Genomic DNA, 20,050 nt, shown 5'->3' with positions numbered 1-20,050 from the left:
TTTTGAAATCATTGGCTTTTAATCCTAATATACAATTAAGTGTTTTTCTGTTATTTTCAACTGTAATAGTCAGCGTGGTTTTCAGTGTTGTGGATATTTGTGAATAGATTAGAACAATGTCATGAAAGCATAACGTGGCAATACTTTGCTTGTTCAACTACAGTTATAACTTTGAATTTTTAAAGCTTGCTTTCTTATTTTATACTTTGAGTTATAATGTTACAGGCTGAAAAACAAAGGTTTTTCTTTAAAGAAAGTGAGGTTAGCTTGGTCAGATTACTTTGCACTTGACAATGTCAAGTTTTGGTTTTTTACATCCAAAGCCATTGTTTCTTAGGTTGTGTTTGTATAAAGTTTTAGTAGCATAAGTAGCTGTTAAAAAAGCTCACTAAAAACATCTGACAAAAATATGTATAAAAGTGGTTTAAGGCTTACTACTTATGCTGAATAAAATTCTCTGATTAACAGTTAGCTTCTTTATAAGATTTGTTAGAAAAATTTATGTTTATTGTATGCTAGTGATCATGAACACAATGTAACTGTTTTAAGAGTTTCAAATCAAATCTTCAAAGATAAAAACTTGATAGGGAAGTCCTAAACGTATTCAGAAAAGTATTAAAATTAGTGATTGAAACATAAAAGAAAAATTATATCTTTATGTGTTTCTTAAACATTACAATGAAAAGCTGCAAGTATATACAAGTATCTCGTATTTAAATATTTTACCCACAGAAGCTACGTAACACATAGAAAATTAATCTCAAGTTTCAAAGTACTTCATCCAGTTATGGCACAGATGGCCTAGTTGCATTGTGCCATAAAATGCCAAACCAACCAACCAACTTCATCCAGTAGTTTTTTTCAAAGCAGTAAAACAAAATATACAAAATATGCATCAGATCATTGCACTCTGATATTTTACCTCAAACAGATGAATATAGTTAAAATTAACTATTGCATGTAAGTAGTATATTTCTCAGCTGCAAGGTAATTATAGGAAAATAAAAACTCCATATTTCATCAGTATGATGTATGTGTAAATAAGTGTTAAATTTGCAAATTTAACATAAGTATTTTCCAACTCATAACTGTGATGAAAATACTATTGAATTCAGAAATTGTTTGTGATACCATTATTTGAACTGAGTGATACCAAACTGTCAAGTTTTGGTGGACGTTGTTTAAAAGCAAGATAAAATGTGTAATTACATTTTGATTTCTATTATCATAAGAAAAGTAATTAAAGACATTATTAACCTAAGATGAATATAATATTTTATTTGTAAACAATTATGGAAAAATACTTGCTCAAAGAAAACTGATTCATAGTAGTTTGTGAAATCATTGTATTACAACATACAACTGAATTGATATCTATTTACAAATTGTTTCTTACATTTTATTAATTAACTTATATAACGTTGATCAGTGTTAGTTTACACTTGTTTAGGATATCCTGAATTTGTAAAACATTATTGTTTAAGTCATTGAAACCAGTGTTCATTTAAGTATTTTTTATCAAATATGTGAACCTTAAGTTTTGATATTGATGAATTAGCTGTGTGCAGTTAATGTGAAGTTTCATTTTATTTCACCGTAAGTGAAAATATTGTCACAAGGTGGAATTAATGAATTATAAGTTCGTTCCTCTTTTTAACTGCATGTAATTTAACAGATCTCTGAATTGTCATTTATTCCATAGCTTTTGCATAGTTTAAATAGTTGAAGAATAATTTGCTATCTGAGTGGAATAAAAGAATTACTAAACTCTCACAGTGACAGCACCTAGATCTGTGGATTAGATGAGAGTATTCAAGAAAATATTTGTTTTTGAATTGAATAAATGCACCATTACTTGTAATTGAATCATAAATATCTATCAAATGAATATTTGACATAACTATTAATGTTGAAGGATGTATCTGTGGTGGGTTTGAGTAACTGTGTTGTACTGGTTTCCCATTATATCACAGCTCAATGAGTAATTCATTATTAATTATCTTCAGCAAGACCAACTGCTTTGTATCCATATGCAAGTGCATTATATATATATATATATATATATATGTATGTATATTTGCTTGGAAAAGTCACTGGGTGTACTAAATGTAATAATTATTTGTTTCTTTCACTACATCTTGCATCAGCTTTACATCATTTTATAGCCATTGTTTTATCTTTCTAAAGTGATTAAAAAAAACACGTGAGAAATTCTATTTTTTGAATACAATTTGTGGTACACTAAACTTCCTGTTACCAGTTAATTACATCATACTCAAAATAGTATGAATGTACTTCCCCATTATGGTTACTGATTTATTGTATTACATTATTATATAAAAAGCTTCAATGTTCTTGTTTTATAATTAAGTGTTTTGGTTTTTCTTTACTGTAGTTGAAAAAAAGTAATGTCTTTTTTTTGTTGTTGTTATTGTTTCATAGAATGATGTGGACATAGATGCCCAAAACTTTTCAGGAAATACTGCTCTTCATCTTGCATGTACCCGAGGTCTCAGAGACATTGTTATAGTATTAATGGAAGCAGATGCTAATCCTCTGATTCAAAATTTTGACACAACATCCTGTTCTAGCCAGTGTGGATGTGACTCTCTTGAAGGAGACATTACATGTAATAACCATGAAGGGAAAACTGCAGTTGACTTGGTGGAAGGTAACCCTGAAGTAAGGAAAGTTATAAATGTTTCTTGGCCCAGAACCAGTTGGTTATTGTTGCTCCTAAATGCATTATTCAGGCAGCCCATTGTATATCTTTTTGCTAAAAACAAACACTCAAAGCTGACATGCATCACACGTGTTTTGTTGCCTAGTATAAGTCACATGCTAGTTTATTCATGTTTTTAATTTGATTTTAATTCTTTCTTTAATATAATTTTTTGCTGTACAGTACTGTGCAAAAGTGTTAGGACAAGAGAATATTTTATTATTCTTTCCTGTTATGGGGTTAATTCTTACATGCCATTAGAAAATGTAAATTTCAACACTATGGTAATGTTTACTGATCTCTGTTGAGAATTTAATAAGCCAGGATGAGAATACTTATCATTCTTTAGAATTCCCATATTCTTGTATCAAGAGCATGTCATAAGGGTTGTACATTAATGAACATACTGATCAAATTTTGGGTCTGAAATAACTGTCATGAAACCAAATGCAGTGTCTTAGCTATATATACATAAAGCCAGCATATGGTGCTGATATATGCTGGAAGAAATCAGCTTAATAGCACTGCACAAACAAACCTGGGTAAGAACAGTGTTTATCACTATATATTAAGTTTTGTTGTCATGTCATGGCCAAAAAACATAGAGAATTGTCAGTAGAGAAGAGAGTTTTCATAAAATCTTTGTAATGCTGGTTGGACTCTCTGATAGATTGCTGCACACTTGAAATGCTCCCCAAACACTGATCATGAGGCTAACACAGATAAATTTGAAAATAAGAAAGGAAGAAACAGAACACCCAAACTCAGTAATACTGATGTTAATTATCTTCATTTATGCAGCTTTCAGGACGGAAGGAAAACATTCACTGATCATGAGCACAAGATCAGCAACCATATCCTGAATAACAGAAAAGTGTCCAGTTCTACAGTATCAAGAAGACTCAACGAGAATAAAATATTTGGTCATGTGGCAGTTTAAATAACTATTATTTTGATTTTCAAGTATTGTCAAGAGACTGAAATTTGCTAAAAAGTACAAAAACTGAACTTTTGATAATTGGAAAAGGGTGTTATGGATGACTGAGTCCAAGTTTGAAATATTTAGTTCAAAGCTTAGGTTGTATTTCTGGCAGAAGACAGATTAAAAATACCTCAATTCAAAGCACCTACTGTGAAGCATAGAGAAGGAAGTGTAATGGCTTGGAGGTAATTTTCTGCTGAGGCAACAGGGAGATATTTGCAAAATGCATTGAACAATGGACCAGTACAGGTACCATCAGATACTGATCTATCATGGTATATCTAGTGATTTACATATTACATAGTAAAGGATTCTACTACCTAGAAAATAATGACCCTAAGAACTCATATAACCTGTGCATAAATTACTTTAAGTATAAATCTCGTGGAATTTCTAAAGTGATGCATTGGTCCTCACAGAGCCCTGATATTAGCCTAGCTGAGCAGATCTTGGATTTAATGAATCAAATATCAAATACTTGCAATTTAAAAGTTTCATCCAAACAAACATTATTGGACTGTATTGGAAACATTTATAGTAAAATCCTAAATGACATTTTGGTTAAATATGTTGTAACAATATCTGAAAGGCTGTTTGCAGTTATTAAAATGAAAAGGTAATACACAAAATATTAACTATTTGGTGAACTCAATCACTTCCACTGAGTTTCTGTCATACTAAATATGAATATTAATAACATTTTGATGTTTCACCTGTAATGTACCTTCCATTTATCCTTAAAAATAGCTTGAAATCTAGTTTTTAACTTTGTCCTAACTCTTTTGCATATTACTCTAGATCTTGTTAATTTTAACACACTCAAATATGCTATATATTTATATATTATATATATTTACTATGTGATGTATCATCAGAGGTATAATACAAGATATATGCTGTAAATTTATAAAAGAAAATTTAAAGGATGTTTCCAAGTTATGTAATATATATATATAGAGAGAGAGATATAGGTAACTCCTTATTTTATGGTTTTAGGTAGTGTATTCACAAAGTAAAGAGTGAAAATGTTACTTCACTGCCTTTCAAAGGTAGTAAATCTTAACTGAAATGATTTTAGTAAAGAATGCTAAGGCATTTCAAAAGTTTTCCATCTAGAACTGAAATGTGATTCAAATAAGACCAAAGATATAAATATTTTGCACAATTTTAGTTCAAACAGATTTTGGCCGGAGAAATAAAATATCCACAACAAGGATATCCTCAGTACATGTCATTATCATCAGCTAGTTTGAGGAATGATGGTTCTTTTCCAAAAGTCAATTCAGAAGTAACAAAATTAGATGATATGAGAGAACAACACGTCTTTGACAGTCCTAAAGTAGACTGTGCTCATCAGCTTAAGATGTTTGGCTCAGGATATGCTAGTGGTAAGCAATTAATAATAATAATACCAATATAAATGATTCAGATGACAGATTCAACTTCATTATCTGAAAGTCCATGCGGAGTTGTTGTTGTTTTTCTCAATATAAGCAACAATGCATTATATATTTAAAATTATATTATAACTGGGTTGCTGTTTATAGGTACAAGAATACTTTTATTTAAATTAGAAATTATTCTTAAAGTAAGAATATTCTTATTTCATCATGTTGATTTGAATAACCCAAAACAAAAAAATGAATGAACATATAATTTTTACATGTGGTTGTTTTTTATGAACTTAAATGCAATATGCTAATACTAATCACTGTTGAAATCTAAAATTTGTAAATTTTAATCATCCACAATAAAATATAGGGTGACATTCTGATTCAAAATATATGACTTGTATTCATTTCCTGAAATTAGGTTTAAAAATAACATTTAAAAAAAGGTAAAAGGATTATTTAATGTACTTAGTAACTGTTTACAAAACTAATTTGAAATTTAAAAACAGTAAAGACTGAGTAGTTACATACCAGGGATGTATTTTATAAAGTTTTATCATTCTTGAATATCCTTTTCTGCAAATTATTGAATATGTTTATTTACATGTAGCATAAATTCATTATAATCATAACCTGTTTTGAATTTATTTTGGTCTCTGTCAGACTGAAAGGACATAAAGCTCATCACCTCATAACTTTCTTGTAACGTGTGTGTGTGTATTACATCAGCATTGAATTTAAGAAATGCAAAATATATTAAAACTTTCAGATATTTCTTTTCATTTACTTGATGTATTATTTTACACATTGCTCTTTTATGGGTAGTATTCAATCAGGTTCTTCTGCACTGTACATTTTTCTCTAAGAGAAGCCTCTTGTATGTTAGTTGTTTTATTCTTCCACCTTGTTATACTCAGCTTCCACATGCACACTACATGGCCAAAAGTATGTGGGTAGTGGGTTTGGCTATTTCAACCACACCTATTGCTAACAGATGCATAAAATCAAACATAACCATGCAATTTCCATAGAGAAGCATTGGCAGTAGAATGGGTCATACTGAACAGCTCAGTGACTTTCAACATGGCACTGTCATTGGATACTACCTTTCCAACAAGTCAGTTTGTCAAATTTCTGCCCTGCTAGAGCTGCCCCAGTCAACTGTAAGTGCTGTAATTGTGAAGTGGAAACATCTAGAAGCAACAACAACTCAGCCACGAAGTGGGTAGGCCACACAAGGTCACAGAACGGGACCACCGAATGCTGAAACGTGCAGCACATAAAAATCATCTGTCCACAGTTGCAACACTCACTACTAGGTTCCAAGCGGCCTCTGGAAGCAATGTCAGCACAAGAACTGTTCGTCAGGAGCTTTATGAAATGGGTTACTATGGCCGAGCAGCCGTACAAGCCTACGATCACCGTGTGCAATGTCAAGTGTCAGCTGGAATGGTGTAAAACACACTGCCATTTGAATCTGGAGTGATTAATTATGCATCACTATCTGGCAGTCTGACAGTTGGATCTGGGTTTGCCAGATGCCAGGAAATCGTACCTGCTTTAATACATAGTGCCAACTGTAAAGTTTTGTGGAAGAAGAATAATGGTCTGGGGCTATTTTACATGGTTTGAGTTAGGCTTTTTAATTCCAGTGAAGGGAAATCTCAATGCTACAAGATACAGTGACGTTCTAGAGAATTTTGTGCTTCCAACTTTGTGGCAACAGTTTGGGGAATGCCCTTTTTTGTTTCAGCATGAAAATGCCCCTGTGCATAAAGACATGGCTGGCTTGCTGAGGTTGATGTGGAAGAATTTGACTGGCTTGCACAGTGCCCTGACCTCAACCCCATCAAACATCTTTGAGATCAATTGGAATGCCGACCACGAGCCAAGCCATTCTTGTCCGACATCAGTGCCCAACCTCACTAATGCTCTTGTGGCTGAATAGGAACAAATCCCTGCAGCCATGTTCCAAAATCTAGTAAAAAAGCCTTCCCAGAAGAATGGAGGCGGTTATAGCAGCAAAGGGGGAACCAAATCCATATTTATGACCATGGTTTTGGAATGAAATGTTGAACAAGCACATATGGGTGTGATAGTTGGGTTTCCACATACTTTTGACCACTGTATTTCATACTGTACTTCAAAAACAAAGCTCTCTTTTTCATATTTTTTTTTTAATGGAAGATACTTCCTTATGTATTCAGGGGAAATCCAGGACATAAAAGACAGGAACCTGAAAGTTCTCTATGATGAGCTAGATAAAGATAATCAGTGGAAGCGTCTTGGACTCTTTCTTGGTTTCGATGAGAATATGCTAACCAACATTGAAAACTTTTGTCAGAATAACAGAAGTCCATCAAAAGAAATAATAGAAAGATTTCAAAAAAACATCAAGGTATTATTAAGTTACTTTTCTTTTTGTTAAACTTTAATATTGTTTTAAATCCTTTTTGTTAGGTGTAATGGAAAAGGTAAATGATGAATTACGTTACCAAATATTATTACTAAATAATAAATTATTCAGAGTGAGGAAAAACTAAAATTTTTATGCATGGAACAGAAAATTTTACCATCCACTTTTCCTATTTTTTTGCTGTTCAAAGTATTTTAAGGAAAGAAACTAGAAGTAGTAATGAAGGGTATATTTTGATCTTTGAAGGTTCATAACATATTATAATTTAGGTTTTAAACTTTAATAGCATCACTACTTTACATAATTTACCAATTATGTCACCATAACTACAAGTTCATATTTGATTGAAAGTGTTTTTGTTTTTTTTTACAGGTACTTTATATAAATGAAATAAAACAGCCACACATAGTTTTAAAATACATTCTGTAAAACACTAATTATATTTTATATTTCAAACAGGAATAAAAAATATACATGATCTATATATACACATTTGATGATTCATGTAGCTACATACAGCAAGATGGCTTTGTAAGAATACCTTCTTCTAGCCAATTAAAAGAACTGCATCTGACTTAAGCAAAACAAATGTATTTAACAGTCACTGTTTCAAAGAAGTTAATGGTCACAGTCTTTTTAGCATAAAATTGTTGTCCAGTTAAACCCACCTAAAACACAATAAACATCAAAACAGAAGAAATAATACTAACTGTTCAGTTAGAAAATAATAAATGAACATTCAACTAAAATGGAAGTAACAAGAGAGAGTAACAATATCAGTTACATTTATTAGCAACATTTTTAATTAATTGCACGTGCCTTGAGGAAAGAGGAAAGTTTGGAGTTATACTGGTGCTACTTATTAAACCTTAAAATCATTGATGTTAAAGAGTTTGTTACTTGCTTATTCTGTTGTAACATGTCTCTTACATCTTGTACACTAGACTTTCAGTGTGTTTTGAAGAAATTTAGCCACTAAACTTACTCTCTCATGCTTCATTATAATTGTTTGTGCTAGTGTGAGAAAAGAGCTGTTACATGTAACATTTTGATAGTGTGCTTGCTTTTTAATACAGCAGATTTTCTTGTAAGAAATGTAGAATATACAAATCAAAATTTGTATAATTGATCTTGTTTCATATGAGTGTCATTTAGTGCATGATTACAATTCAATCAGTGTCAAACAGGAGAAAAAATCTTTGCTGCTTCAGTGCAGCCTGACAAACATTTGAATGTTAAGAACTATACTGAATATGCTGTGTAGTGAACAAACGTTTGAGCACAAACCTAGTGTTGATATTTGATAACCATATTTTTGCAAGTGCAAGAAGCTGATTTCAGTGTCAAAAAGAAATAACTAAATGCTGACATTATGTCCCACAAGTCTTATGCATTTGGTTGTTTATTGAAGATTTAAAACTAAAAAAATTGGCAATGGGGATATTTGATATTTATATATCTTGTAGATAAAGGTTTTTGTTGAATAAATTGTATAGAGGAAAGAAACCACTACAAGTGGATAGTTTCCTGCTGTTTCTTCTTTGAAAAAGCTACAAGTAAAGAGTAAATACAGTTGTATAGATCAAAATATAGACCATTCAAACCAATGAAGATTGAATAATAAAATGGTGTGAGGAGAAGTCTTGACTGTCTTATTCTTCAAAATATGCAAAAATGATAAGTAAATGAACTTTAAAAAATAAAAAAAATCTTAAATCCTATCTGTCTTTATCATTCATATGCATATCTAGCCTTCTCTTAAACTCATCTAAATTTACTACCTCCACAATATTCAAAAGCAACTTCTTCCAAAGACAAACACCCTTGTCCAAATTAATTGAAACAAATGATTGTTTTACAATATTTTCAGCATGGCGGCCGGTTTAGGCTCACTGGACCTGCTGATTTCCTTTAGTAGTCATTTTTCCACACAGATGGCATCATTAGCTGTGTTTTGCAGTACATTCGATCTATTTTTGGGATATATGACGAAATTTTGAGGAATATTACGTCATTCGAAATTGCATTAGAAGGGCAAGGAGACCAGTCAAAAAACAACAACTTACCAACCCATTGAAGAAAAAACAGTATCATTGGGGTCTGAAATACAAGAACTGGATGCAAGAACAATGGAGGAAGGTGTTATTCAGTGACGAGACTCACTTTTTTATACAGAGTCAAAGAAGTTTGCATGCTCACAGATTTCCAGGTGAGAAACTTCGAGAATCACACATCAATCAGTTCATAAAACATCCCTTGAAGAAGATGTTTTGGGGCTTTTTCAGCTACTATGGCATCGGAGGCTTACATATTACAAATGGTATGATGCGAGGACCACAGTACATCGAAGTTTTGCAGAGAAGAGTCGTTCCAGAATTGAAAAAGAGATTTCCAGTTGGATCTGGCATTTTTCAGCAAGATCTGGCTTTGTGCTACACATCGAAACTTGTAAAGAATTTTATGACTACAACACGAATAAAGGTGCTGGATTGGCCTGAAATCTATCTGGACTTAAATCCTATTGAAAATCTTTGGGAGATTTGTAAAGAAAGACTTCGGGGAAAATACTGTACTATGAAAGATAAGCTAATTGAGGCCATAATTAAGGTGTGGTACCGCGATCCAAAAATTAATAAAGATTGCAGTAAACTCATTGATTCGATGCCAAAGCGGATTAATGATCTTCTGAAAAATAAAGGCGGTCATATCATGTATTAATTTGTGAGTAATTTTTGGATTCTTAGAAATAAAACACAAAAAATTGAAAAAATCGTAATATTCTGTTTTGTTTCAATTAACTTGCACAAGGGTGTATTATCTTGTTAGAATAATGAAGTTAGCTTAAGATTGCAAGAATTTATGTTTGTGTTCCCTAGTCGTGCTATTCTCACTATTGAATATGAAAACAGATGATGCATCAACACTTTTGATTTCCTCTACAATCTTAAACATCTCATTCAGATTCCCTTTAACTCTTCTTTTTTCAAGAGAAAACAATTTGAGAGATTTTATTCTCTCATATGACAAACCTTCCTTCCCAGGCACCATTCTAGTAATCCATCTGTGAAACCTTTCTAACATAATGAGCCCAAGAATGAACACAGTACTACAAATGTGGCCTTACCAATGACCTATACAATGAAATTATAACCTTTTTAGACTTGTATTCAGTATTTCTGTAGATACAACATAAACTTTTATTTGCCATACCACTAGCAATAACACACTGCTTGGATGGCTTTAGACCTATTCACTATTACATAAAGATTCCTTTTTATTCATGATACTGTTGAGGTTATGTGCATCCAATTTATACTGTAATTCAAATTATGATAACTCATATTCATTATAATTAAAACCAGTTTGCTGTTTATTTGCTCAACTCACTAAATGATCTAAATCCTTTTGTAAAGCATCACCATTCCTTTTATAGCTAACAAGATCCAAGACTGATATCATCAGCAAATTTATTAATTTATAATCAAGTCTTTATCTGTGTCATTGATATAAATAAAAAAGATCAAAGATCCTAAGAATGAGTCCTGAAGAAAAACCAATATTTAATAACTTGGTCATCTCATAATCATCAGATATGAGCTTACTTTTAACATCCCTTAAGGGTCCTACCCTCATTTTGACATTTTGTTTACTCTTAATGTGTTCAAAGAAATCCTTCCTGTTAATTTTTACTTTTTCAGGCAACCTATTCTTATACATTCCTTTTATTGTCTTAATTTCCTGTTTCACTAACTTTCTCTGTCTTTTACAGTCTTCTAAATCTCCCATCATACCAACCAATATAAATTTATAATGCTTTTCATTCTGTAAGGAACATGTTTACCTTTAATATTTAAAATTTTCTTTAAAAATGTTTTCCCACATTTGATCTAAGTAACTCAGTTGCCTAATTCACAACAGGTAATTCTTGTCACATCCCTTCAGATTTTGCCTTTTTGAAATTTGTACACAAAATATCATTATTTCTGATCTACATGTGCAGCAAAACATCAAACTTAATTAAGCAATTATTTCTGTATTTGAAGTTAATAATAAATCTAAAGTAGCATAATTTTTAGTAGGTTCCTTAACTAATTGGTGAAGAAAGCCATACTGAACAGTTTCCAAACCTTTATCCTTTCTCACAGTTTGACTCTAGCATTTCCCAGCTTGTATGCCTGAAATTAAAATCACTCATAATTATGAATTCACTAACATCTTAAAATTTACCTTCATTGTAAATTATCTCACAATTTCATCAGTATCATCTGGTGGTCTCTAACAAATTTCTGTTGCAATCTTCTTTCTTCCCTTTATATCTACTAATAAAAATCCAGATGGATTCATTCTCCTTACTATTATATTTGATATCCTCAACTTCCACATGAGGGAACTCACATTTTACATATAAAACCACCCCTCCCTCTCTCTTTAGAACTCTTTACATCTTAAATAGCCTGTAATCCTGTATTTCAAAGAAACTTCTGTCATCAAAATCATCTACATTTAATTATGTTGTAGTTATTCTCATTGTATTAAAATCATCCATTCCTACCAGTGCTCTAAAGTCATCTATTTTATTTCTTATTATTCTAACAATTAAGCCTACCCTTATAATTACTTCTATACTCGTATCCTATGCTAAACTTTTCTCTGCATCTTATTCTTTTTGCATTTAGTTTATCCTGTTCCTCACCACTGTTTAGTCCTAGTTTAAAACTTCCCTACAGCTGAGTTAATAGCTTTAGCAAACAATCTAATCTCTGTCTTATTTAAATATAAACCACACATACTAACTTAAGCATAACATTTAGCCCTAGTGACCTACTTATAAATTCATCCTCACAGTTAATTATGAGCAATATCTCGGACGAAATTAAATTGTACTTTTTTCTTTAAGTGCTTAAATCAGCCTCCCTTGTATTTATTAATCATCATTGTTGACTTACCTTTCTCTACATTTAGTGAGAAGTTTAGAAAACTAAGGAACGAACCAGTCATTTGGAAATTTGTCATACTTTCTTTAGACATTCGTTTTACTCCTGAAAATGTTTTTTAAATTATGTTTGTTATAAGGTTGTGTACATTTTCTTCTATGACAAGTCTTTTAGGTATAGAGAGCACGTAACGTGTCAGTAAAATATTCCAGTGACTCAAGTAATTATTTGTTAAATATTATTAAAGTCTTTATTCTGAAGTATTGTAGATGAGTAAATGAACTTGTTATTTATGATAAATTGATTTGAACCAAGAATATTATTAGTAAAACTATTGTTGTCTGGACTGACGTAGGTCAATGGGTGCTGGATATCATGGTGATATCAGTATTGTGATTCTTTTAAAATCCAGTGACAATGAAAAGTTCACTTTCTTGCTTGCTCCAGATTACTAATAACTCAACATTTTATGGGGTAGCAGTTTGCTAAGTTTTGTTTTGAGCACAATATTTATTTCTTATTCAAAATTATGTTAAGAAACATTGGTTTAGAAAATTTCAGAAAAGCTAAATTAACCAATCTGATTTTGTTAAGCTAAAATTGTTATGTTCCTACTAAGTTTCCTGCAATTTGGTTTATGTATTTGTACTGTGAGAAGAGGAAAAGCTTCAGGGTTTTCAATGACTTTTCATTATTGTCATGGTGTGGAAAGAGATAGTTAAAGCTGTGTAATATCCAAAATTCTTTGTATCAAATCATAACCTTAAGTTTTGTGAGTACATCACTTTTTTAACTCGTGTGCACTGATTTAGAATACCATGGTATGTTATCTAACTGTGAAACAAATTTGGAACCTTTTTTTTTTTTAGGCACAAGAAGAGAATAGCTCTCCAGATATGGCAGATGATGAAGCTTTAAAAAATGCACTCAAGCTTGCTGGCTTGAAAAAGATATTGGAAAAATATGAAAGAGCAGAGACTGAAAATGCAGTTTTCTAAAAAAGAAAAAAAAAAACATTTAAAGCTTGTTATGTAATTTTATCATTTGATCTAAATAGTATTTGTGAGAGTAAGGAAGTAAAATTCTTGGATATGTGAACAAAAGGATTGCTTAAGAAGAGTAGGAATTTAATAGTATAACAACCAGAAAATCCAAACTTGATGATATGACTACCATAAAATATTTTTTTAACGTTTTATGTATCTTTAATTGATAATTTCTAGTAAAGTATGTGTTTATGGAATTCACAGTTAATGTTTAGCTTATTTTTTGTGTTTAAAATATGAAGAAGAAATAGTGCCTGATTACCAGTTGTCTTTTTTTATGCATTAAGCCTCTCAATATTAAATAAGTTCATGTTACGTAACCCAGTTACTAGTTGTTTTCATGGTGGTATCAGTACCTTGTTGCTAAATTTATCTCTAAGTTAACTATTCCATGTGCTCAGATATATTTTGCTGTCAACCAGTTTTGTTGCCAGTTACACAAATACTCATCAAAGAAATTTGGCAAAAAAAAATTTGTTTGGCTGAGTGCTACGACAAAACATAAATAAGTCAACTTGTATTAGGCCCAACAAATGGTAAGAAGCCTTCAGTAGTGAGAAGATTACAAACTAGGTTAATTAAGATGGTGGGAAACTGTAACAAAACAGTGGTAAATTTGAAGTTTTAGACTTAAAGCTTAGGAGTTGTTATGAGGATAGGACAATATCAGTATTGTGATTCTTTTAGAATCCAGTGACAATGAAAAGTTCACTTTCTTGCTTCCTCCAGATTACTAATAACTCAACATTTTATGGTGTAGCAGTTTGCTAAGTTTTGTTTTGAGCACAATATTTCTTTCTTTAAAATGCAGTTTATGAAATATTTCAGGCATTATATGTGTAATTTATTTTTTTCTAATGAAAAAAGTTAAAAATTAAGAAACATAGTGAGAATTCATTTGGTGGCAATGAGATAAATGTATGATCTTAGGTAGAACTAGGTAATTATTGGAATTGAGTATTCATTTAATCATCAGGTTTATTCAGTGATTACATTCAACAAAGTGATTAATTACACTACATAACACAAATTTTGTTCCTGGATAGTATGTGTTATTTCTTAATTGCTTATGTTGTAAAAGTACAGAAAATGGTTATTATTCCCTTTGAACTTTGCTTTTGTGACTGGGATAATGAAATTTAGAAATTAATCTATTTTTATGTAAAAATGGGCAAATTTGCATATTTTCATTTACATAAGGTCTGAATAAAACAACATATGAATTAAGATTTACGTGCATTTATACTAAAGTTATCAGGCCCCAAATATAGTCTCCTATCAAGTTTTCATTACATGCTCCTTGGTTGCGGTGTTCAAAGTCCATCAAAGTCTAATCTTGGTAAAAGTGCTTGCCTTGCTCCTCTGAGTATGCTCCCATGTTCTTCTTGAATTTATCAAGATGAGCATCAAGGATATGGACTTTCAGGGACATCCTGCAGCCCATTTTGCCGAAGTTCTTCACCAGAGCCTCAACCAGCTTCACATAATTTTCGCCTTGTGATTGCCCAAGAATGTTTTTGTTTGTTTGTTTGTTTTTTGAATTTTGCGCAAAGCTACTTGAGGGTTATTTGTGCTAGTCGTTCCTAATTTAGTAGTGTAAGACTAGAGGGAAGGCAGCTAGTCATCACCACCCACTGCCAACTCTTGGGCTACTCTTTTACCAATGAATAGTGGGATTGACCTTCACATTATAATGCCCCCACGGCTGAAAGGGCGAGCATGTTTGGTGCGACCGGGATTCGAACCTGCGACCCTCGGATTACGAGTCAAACGCCTTAACACGCTTGGCCATGCTGAGCCTGATTGCCCAAGAAGTCCCAAACCACTTTAACACAGCTGCCACAAGCTGTTTTTCCCTTCTTATTGAGATTTGTGGGGAATTCTGTGCTTTTCAAGATCTTTTTTATTTGTGGTCCAAGGAAGACACCTGATTTGACTTTTGCCTCAGACAGCTTAGGGAAGAAGTCTCAAAGGTACTTGAAGGCTGCAGACTCCTTATCAAGAGCTGTGACAAATTGTTTCATAAGACCCAATTTTATGTGCAATAGTGGAAACAACACCTTCTGGAGGTCCACTAGTGGCTCACACTTGACATTGTGCCTCCCCAAAGAGAACTCAGTCTATTGTGGCCAGTGCTTCCTGTTGTAGTGTGCTGCAGTGTCCCTGCTGTCCCAAAGACAAAGATAACAGGGAAATGTGATAAAACCTCCTTGGAGACCCACCAGGAATACCACCATTTTGAAGTCTCTGATAACCTCCCAACTATACTCATCATACTTCAAGGCTTATAGCAAGGTCTTGATGCTGTTGTATTCCTCTTTGAGGTGCACCGAATAAGCTAGGGGAAGAGACAGATACTTATTCCTGTTATGGAGCAGCACAGCTTTGAGGCTTCTGGATGAGCTATCAATAAAGGTATGCCACTCATTCAGGTTACAGGCAATTCCAATTGCCTCAGCACTGAATCTACCTGGAATGTTCTGGAAAATGGGTGAATTTGAAAATTTCATTACCCATATCACAAAAGCAAAGTTTGAAGAGAAAAATAGGTCTTTTCTATTTACTTTAGGCATAAGCATTTGGGAAATAATGCTTTCTGCCCAGGCACAAGAAAAAGTAAAACTTTTGTTTCATAGTGTTATTTTCGTGAGGTGACACAAATTGATTAAGCTGAACTCACTTAATATGGGTTTAATTAAATTGAAAATAATAAATAGAAATCATAATGGAAATATTTTGAGTACTTAAATAGATGGAAAAATTGAGAACAGAAATATTTGAAAACACTAATTTTATTTAGTTGAATATGTTTTTGGCATTAATCAATACTTATTATAATGAATAAATCTCCCACCTGTAATCATATGTCAATTTTTTAATTTAAATATATACTGAATATTAAATGTCAACTTTTCAATATTTAAAATTAATCTTATTTAATTAACCTGTTTAAATGTATTCTCTTTCCTGAAGCTGAACTGAACTCACTAAAAGTATAAATAAATGTTTAGACTGTGAAAGGGTTTTGGGTTATAAAGAAATTAGACTTTTACTTTGAATGATGTTGAGTTATTAGAATAGTTAGTCTGACACAGTTAAAACATGTTTAAATATAACATTTCAGATGTTTTGTCTGTAATAAGTCAATTTATAGGGTTTATTCAATACCAGAACTTATCACACTCAAAAGTCTTTTAGAAATGTTACTTTTTTTGAAGTATAATTTACCAGTGTAGGTTTTCTTAAATTACAACATTCTATTTTTGTTTATTTTAATCTCTGTCAGATATTTAATGTGAAAAAAAATGAAACAGGATAGCTAGCATAAATCAGATATAAAAGTAGCTAAACTTTGGAAATTTTATTTCTCTAAGCCTTATAAAGTACCAAAACTATGAAGTAAAACTATACAACTATCCATAGACCTATGATATATCATTGGTATATCTGTTAAATAATTGTGATTCATGAAATTAATTAAATCTGGAAGGACAGACAGTTTATTATAGAATGTGTCCTCTAAACCCTGAGTGTGGAATTAGCAGCAGAACTTCCTGGAATAAGGATTAATGCATAAAAATTGAGTGGTGGTTATATATGACTTGATATTTTTCTAAGCATATAAAATGAAAAATTTGCAAGAATTGATATTAGAAATTCACAGGGAGTGATATAAAGACAATTTAAGAATGAAATATGAACAAAAGAATGTTTGCATAGTGTGTGTGCAATGATTATCTGTGATATTAAAAAAAAAAGTGTACACTTACTTTGGTGGTATTGATAATAATACTAATTTTTCATGTTTGCATGTTTTCATGTGATAAATGTGTTTGGGTTTGTAGTTTCAGAATTTGTCAGCATCATCTTGTTGACATTGTTTGAAAGTTTTGCAAAGAAGAAAAAAAAACTAGAGTGTAGTTCACTTTATACTCCAGGAAATTTGTCGATCACAATATTTTTCTCAATCTCTAATTCTAGTTAACTAGGTTACCATAATTGGTTCTGTAAGTTTTTGTGTTTAGTATTGTAGAGAGAGATAAACTGTTAATAAATTCCTGAAAATATAAAAGAGGTAAAATTTAAAAACTTCATTGAGCTGGTCATTTAGTACATAATTATGCATCAAGTTTCTATAATGTTACCCTTACTGTAAGGAAATTGTTTGTTTTTTTTGCTTTAAAAGACTTAATATAACAAGGTGACCAGTTATGTGTATGAACTTTTATATCATCAGTTGCAGTGTTTTAAACACACAAAACAAGAAGAAAGAAATAGAACATCTAAATTATTCAGGCTCTAGAAGGTGTTTTGCAAATGGTATTTTTTAAGTTTTGTAAAAAGTATTGTGTTACTGTAAGTAAAAGTTTGATTTTAAACAGGTCTTTCATACTAGAGTAAAATCCCTCTAGAATTAAAAAAATACTAAAAATCATAGGCAAAAAGAAATTTAATTGACTGGTTAATAGTCTACTCCAAATGTTAGTTTCTATTCATATCTATTTAAATAGTTTTTAGATAGAGATAATGGTGTTAAAAGATATATTTAGTCAGAATTTTAATGGGTTCATGGTAGTGAAATATTTATATATATTCCTTTCTTTTATCCAATCATTTTTATTTACTTAAAGTTGTGATATTGTTAAAAAGAATTGTGACATATGGCTGAAAATTCTAAAATTTAAGTTTTATAAAGTTATATTTAAGTTGTATAAAGAAGATGGTGTACTTTTATATGGTATGAGCTTTTAAAATAGGTGCAGACAATTTTTATTAATTGCTTCTTTGTAACATCATAAAAATATAATGTTTTCTTTTGAACTTGCAAACAGCCACCTGTATCATGATGGTTTGCTTGTTATTGTGCTATCATGAAGCTACACAATAAGCTTTCTATACTGTTGTGCCAGTGGTAGGTCTAGTGGTTAAATGGTATTTTAGGTATATTTTTATTACCTTTTAAATAACCTTTAGTTCCAACTTCAAGAGTAAAGAAAACTGATTTTTGAAATATGTATTGAAGTCTTAAATTTGTTTTTAGTGGTGAGAAACTTGCCAGCCCCATACAGATACGATATTTATTGACACAATATTTATGATGTTAGTGAAATTTGTTTAAGAAATCGGTCTCAAAGTTGCATAATATTAACAAGTATAAATTTTAAATACTAAAATGTAAAGCTGAATATGAAATGCAAAGATTTCAATTTCTTATGAAGACTAACCCGGTTTGTCACTTCTCGTGTTTGTTTTTGTAACACATTTGCAGTTATTGACAAAAGGTTTTTGGAAGTAAAAAAAAAAAAGTACCAACTCTTGAAATGATTAAGGTGACATAAAATCATGTTCTTTGAAAAAAGGTTTTCAGTTTTTGTTTTGTGTATAATCCATTGGTTAAAATATTCAACATTAATTTATAATTCGGTTATCAAAGTAAGATTCACAAGTTTCAAAATGATGGTGTGTGATAGATTGACAGGTGTTCAAATTGTTTGTTGAATGATATATTTTGGTTATAAACATGTTGTTTAACCCATAAGGTAATAAAAGAATTCTTGGAAAGTGTTATTTTATATTTAGTGATATTTTATGCTGTTAATTTCTAAAGCTTATGTTATGTGGAAAGCTTGTAAAGATATGTATGACTTAACTGTGTTTTTTTATACAAACCTGTGACCATTTTTTGTTCCACCTTTTTTTTCGTGTTCCGAGTAAAACCACTGATCAAATACTGAAAATCTTGACAAGAGAGGCAGGTAAGGTTCTCTTATTGTCCAGCAAAACAAATTCTGTTCATAATCATAAAACTTATTACAAGCAATTTAATACTGAACAGATAGTCATTACTGAGAAAACATATGGAGGGAATTTCAAGCTTCTGAATGTACTGTATTGTAATATGTAGTAATTTGGTAAGACTATGTCTTTTTGGGATTGCAGATACTTTTGATACAATTATTATAGATACAGCCTAAATCATATTTCTAATTATGTAGTAAATTAGTAAAACAGTATTTTGTATGTACATGGTTTAGTTTAATACAGTTAATATAAAACTGTTCAAGTGTATGCTTGTTGAAAATCAGTGATTTACAGAAGTTGACTATGCCTCACAATATTGTTACAGTCTGTGTTGACTTTCTTTCTAGCAGTTATGTTGACGAAAATTAATAACTTTTACAGAAATAATTAACAGTCAGTAGTGCTCACAGATTAAGTCTTTTTTTCTCTACTTGAGGGTGATGAATTTTCAAATTAACACAAGGACTATACTTTTACAGATTGAGATTGTAGGACTATTAGAGGATTAATGTTTAATTAATTAATTAAAAACAGAACAGTCAAATGAGGCACGAGGATGTCAGAAATTCAATCTTGGCTAGTATGTTGACCGTACATCTTAATTTATATATCCTTGCAGGGTTGTCTTCATTGCAAAAAATAGCTGTTATGTGCAAACCACCCTCTATTCCCTGCATATTTTCAGTAATCTGTGTATTCTATAGAGATAAGAGTTTCCCAGTGCTTGTTTCATAATTCCAGTCACACAAAAGTCCAC

The 20,050-nt window shown here is 31.3% G+C and overlaps 1 protein-coding gene across 2 annotated transcripts in view; it reads left to right on the top strand.

The window, feature by feature from the left end:
- The window catches only part of LOC143229435 (nuclear factor NF-kappa-B p105 subunit-like), a 153,902-nt gene extending 134,329 nt beyond the window's left edge, over window positions 1-19,573 (top strand). For both annotated transcript variants that reach the window (XM_076461764.1, XM_076461765.1), the window contains 4 exons: window positions 2,443-2,682; window positions 4,876-5,092; window positions 7,303-7,493; window positions 13,315-19,573. In XM_076461764.1, coding sequence (XP_076317879.1) covers window positions 2,443-2,682; window positions 4,876-5,092; window positions 7,303-7,493; window positions 13,315-13,443 — 777 coding nt within the window. In that variant the 3' untranslated portion in view covers window positions 13,444-19,573. The remainder of the gene's footprint in view (window positions 1-2,442; window positions 2,683-4,875; window positions 5,093-7,302; window positions 7,494-13,314) is intronic.
- Window positions 19,574-20,050: the final 477 nt, after the last annotated feature.

This window comes from Tachypleus tridentatus, chromosome 10 (genome assembly GCF_004210375.1).
Source record: "Tachypleus tridentatus isolate NWPU-2018 chromosome 10, ASM421037v1, whole genome shotgun sequence".
Taxonomy (NCBI): Eukaryota; Metazoa; Arthropoda; class Merostomata; order Xiphosura; family Limulidae; genus Tachypleus; species Tachypleus tridentatus.
Note: the sequence above shows the minus strand (reverse complement) of the source record. Positions and strands in the feature narration are given on the sequence as shown.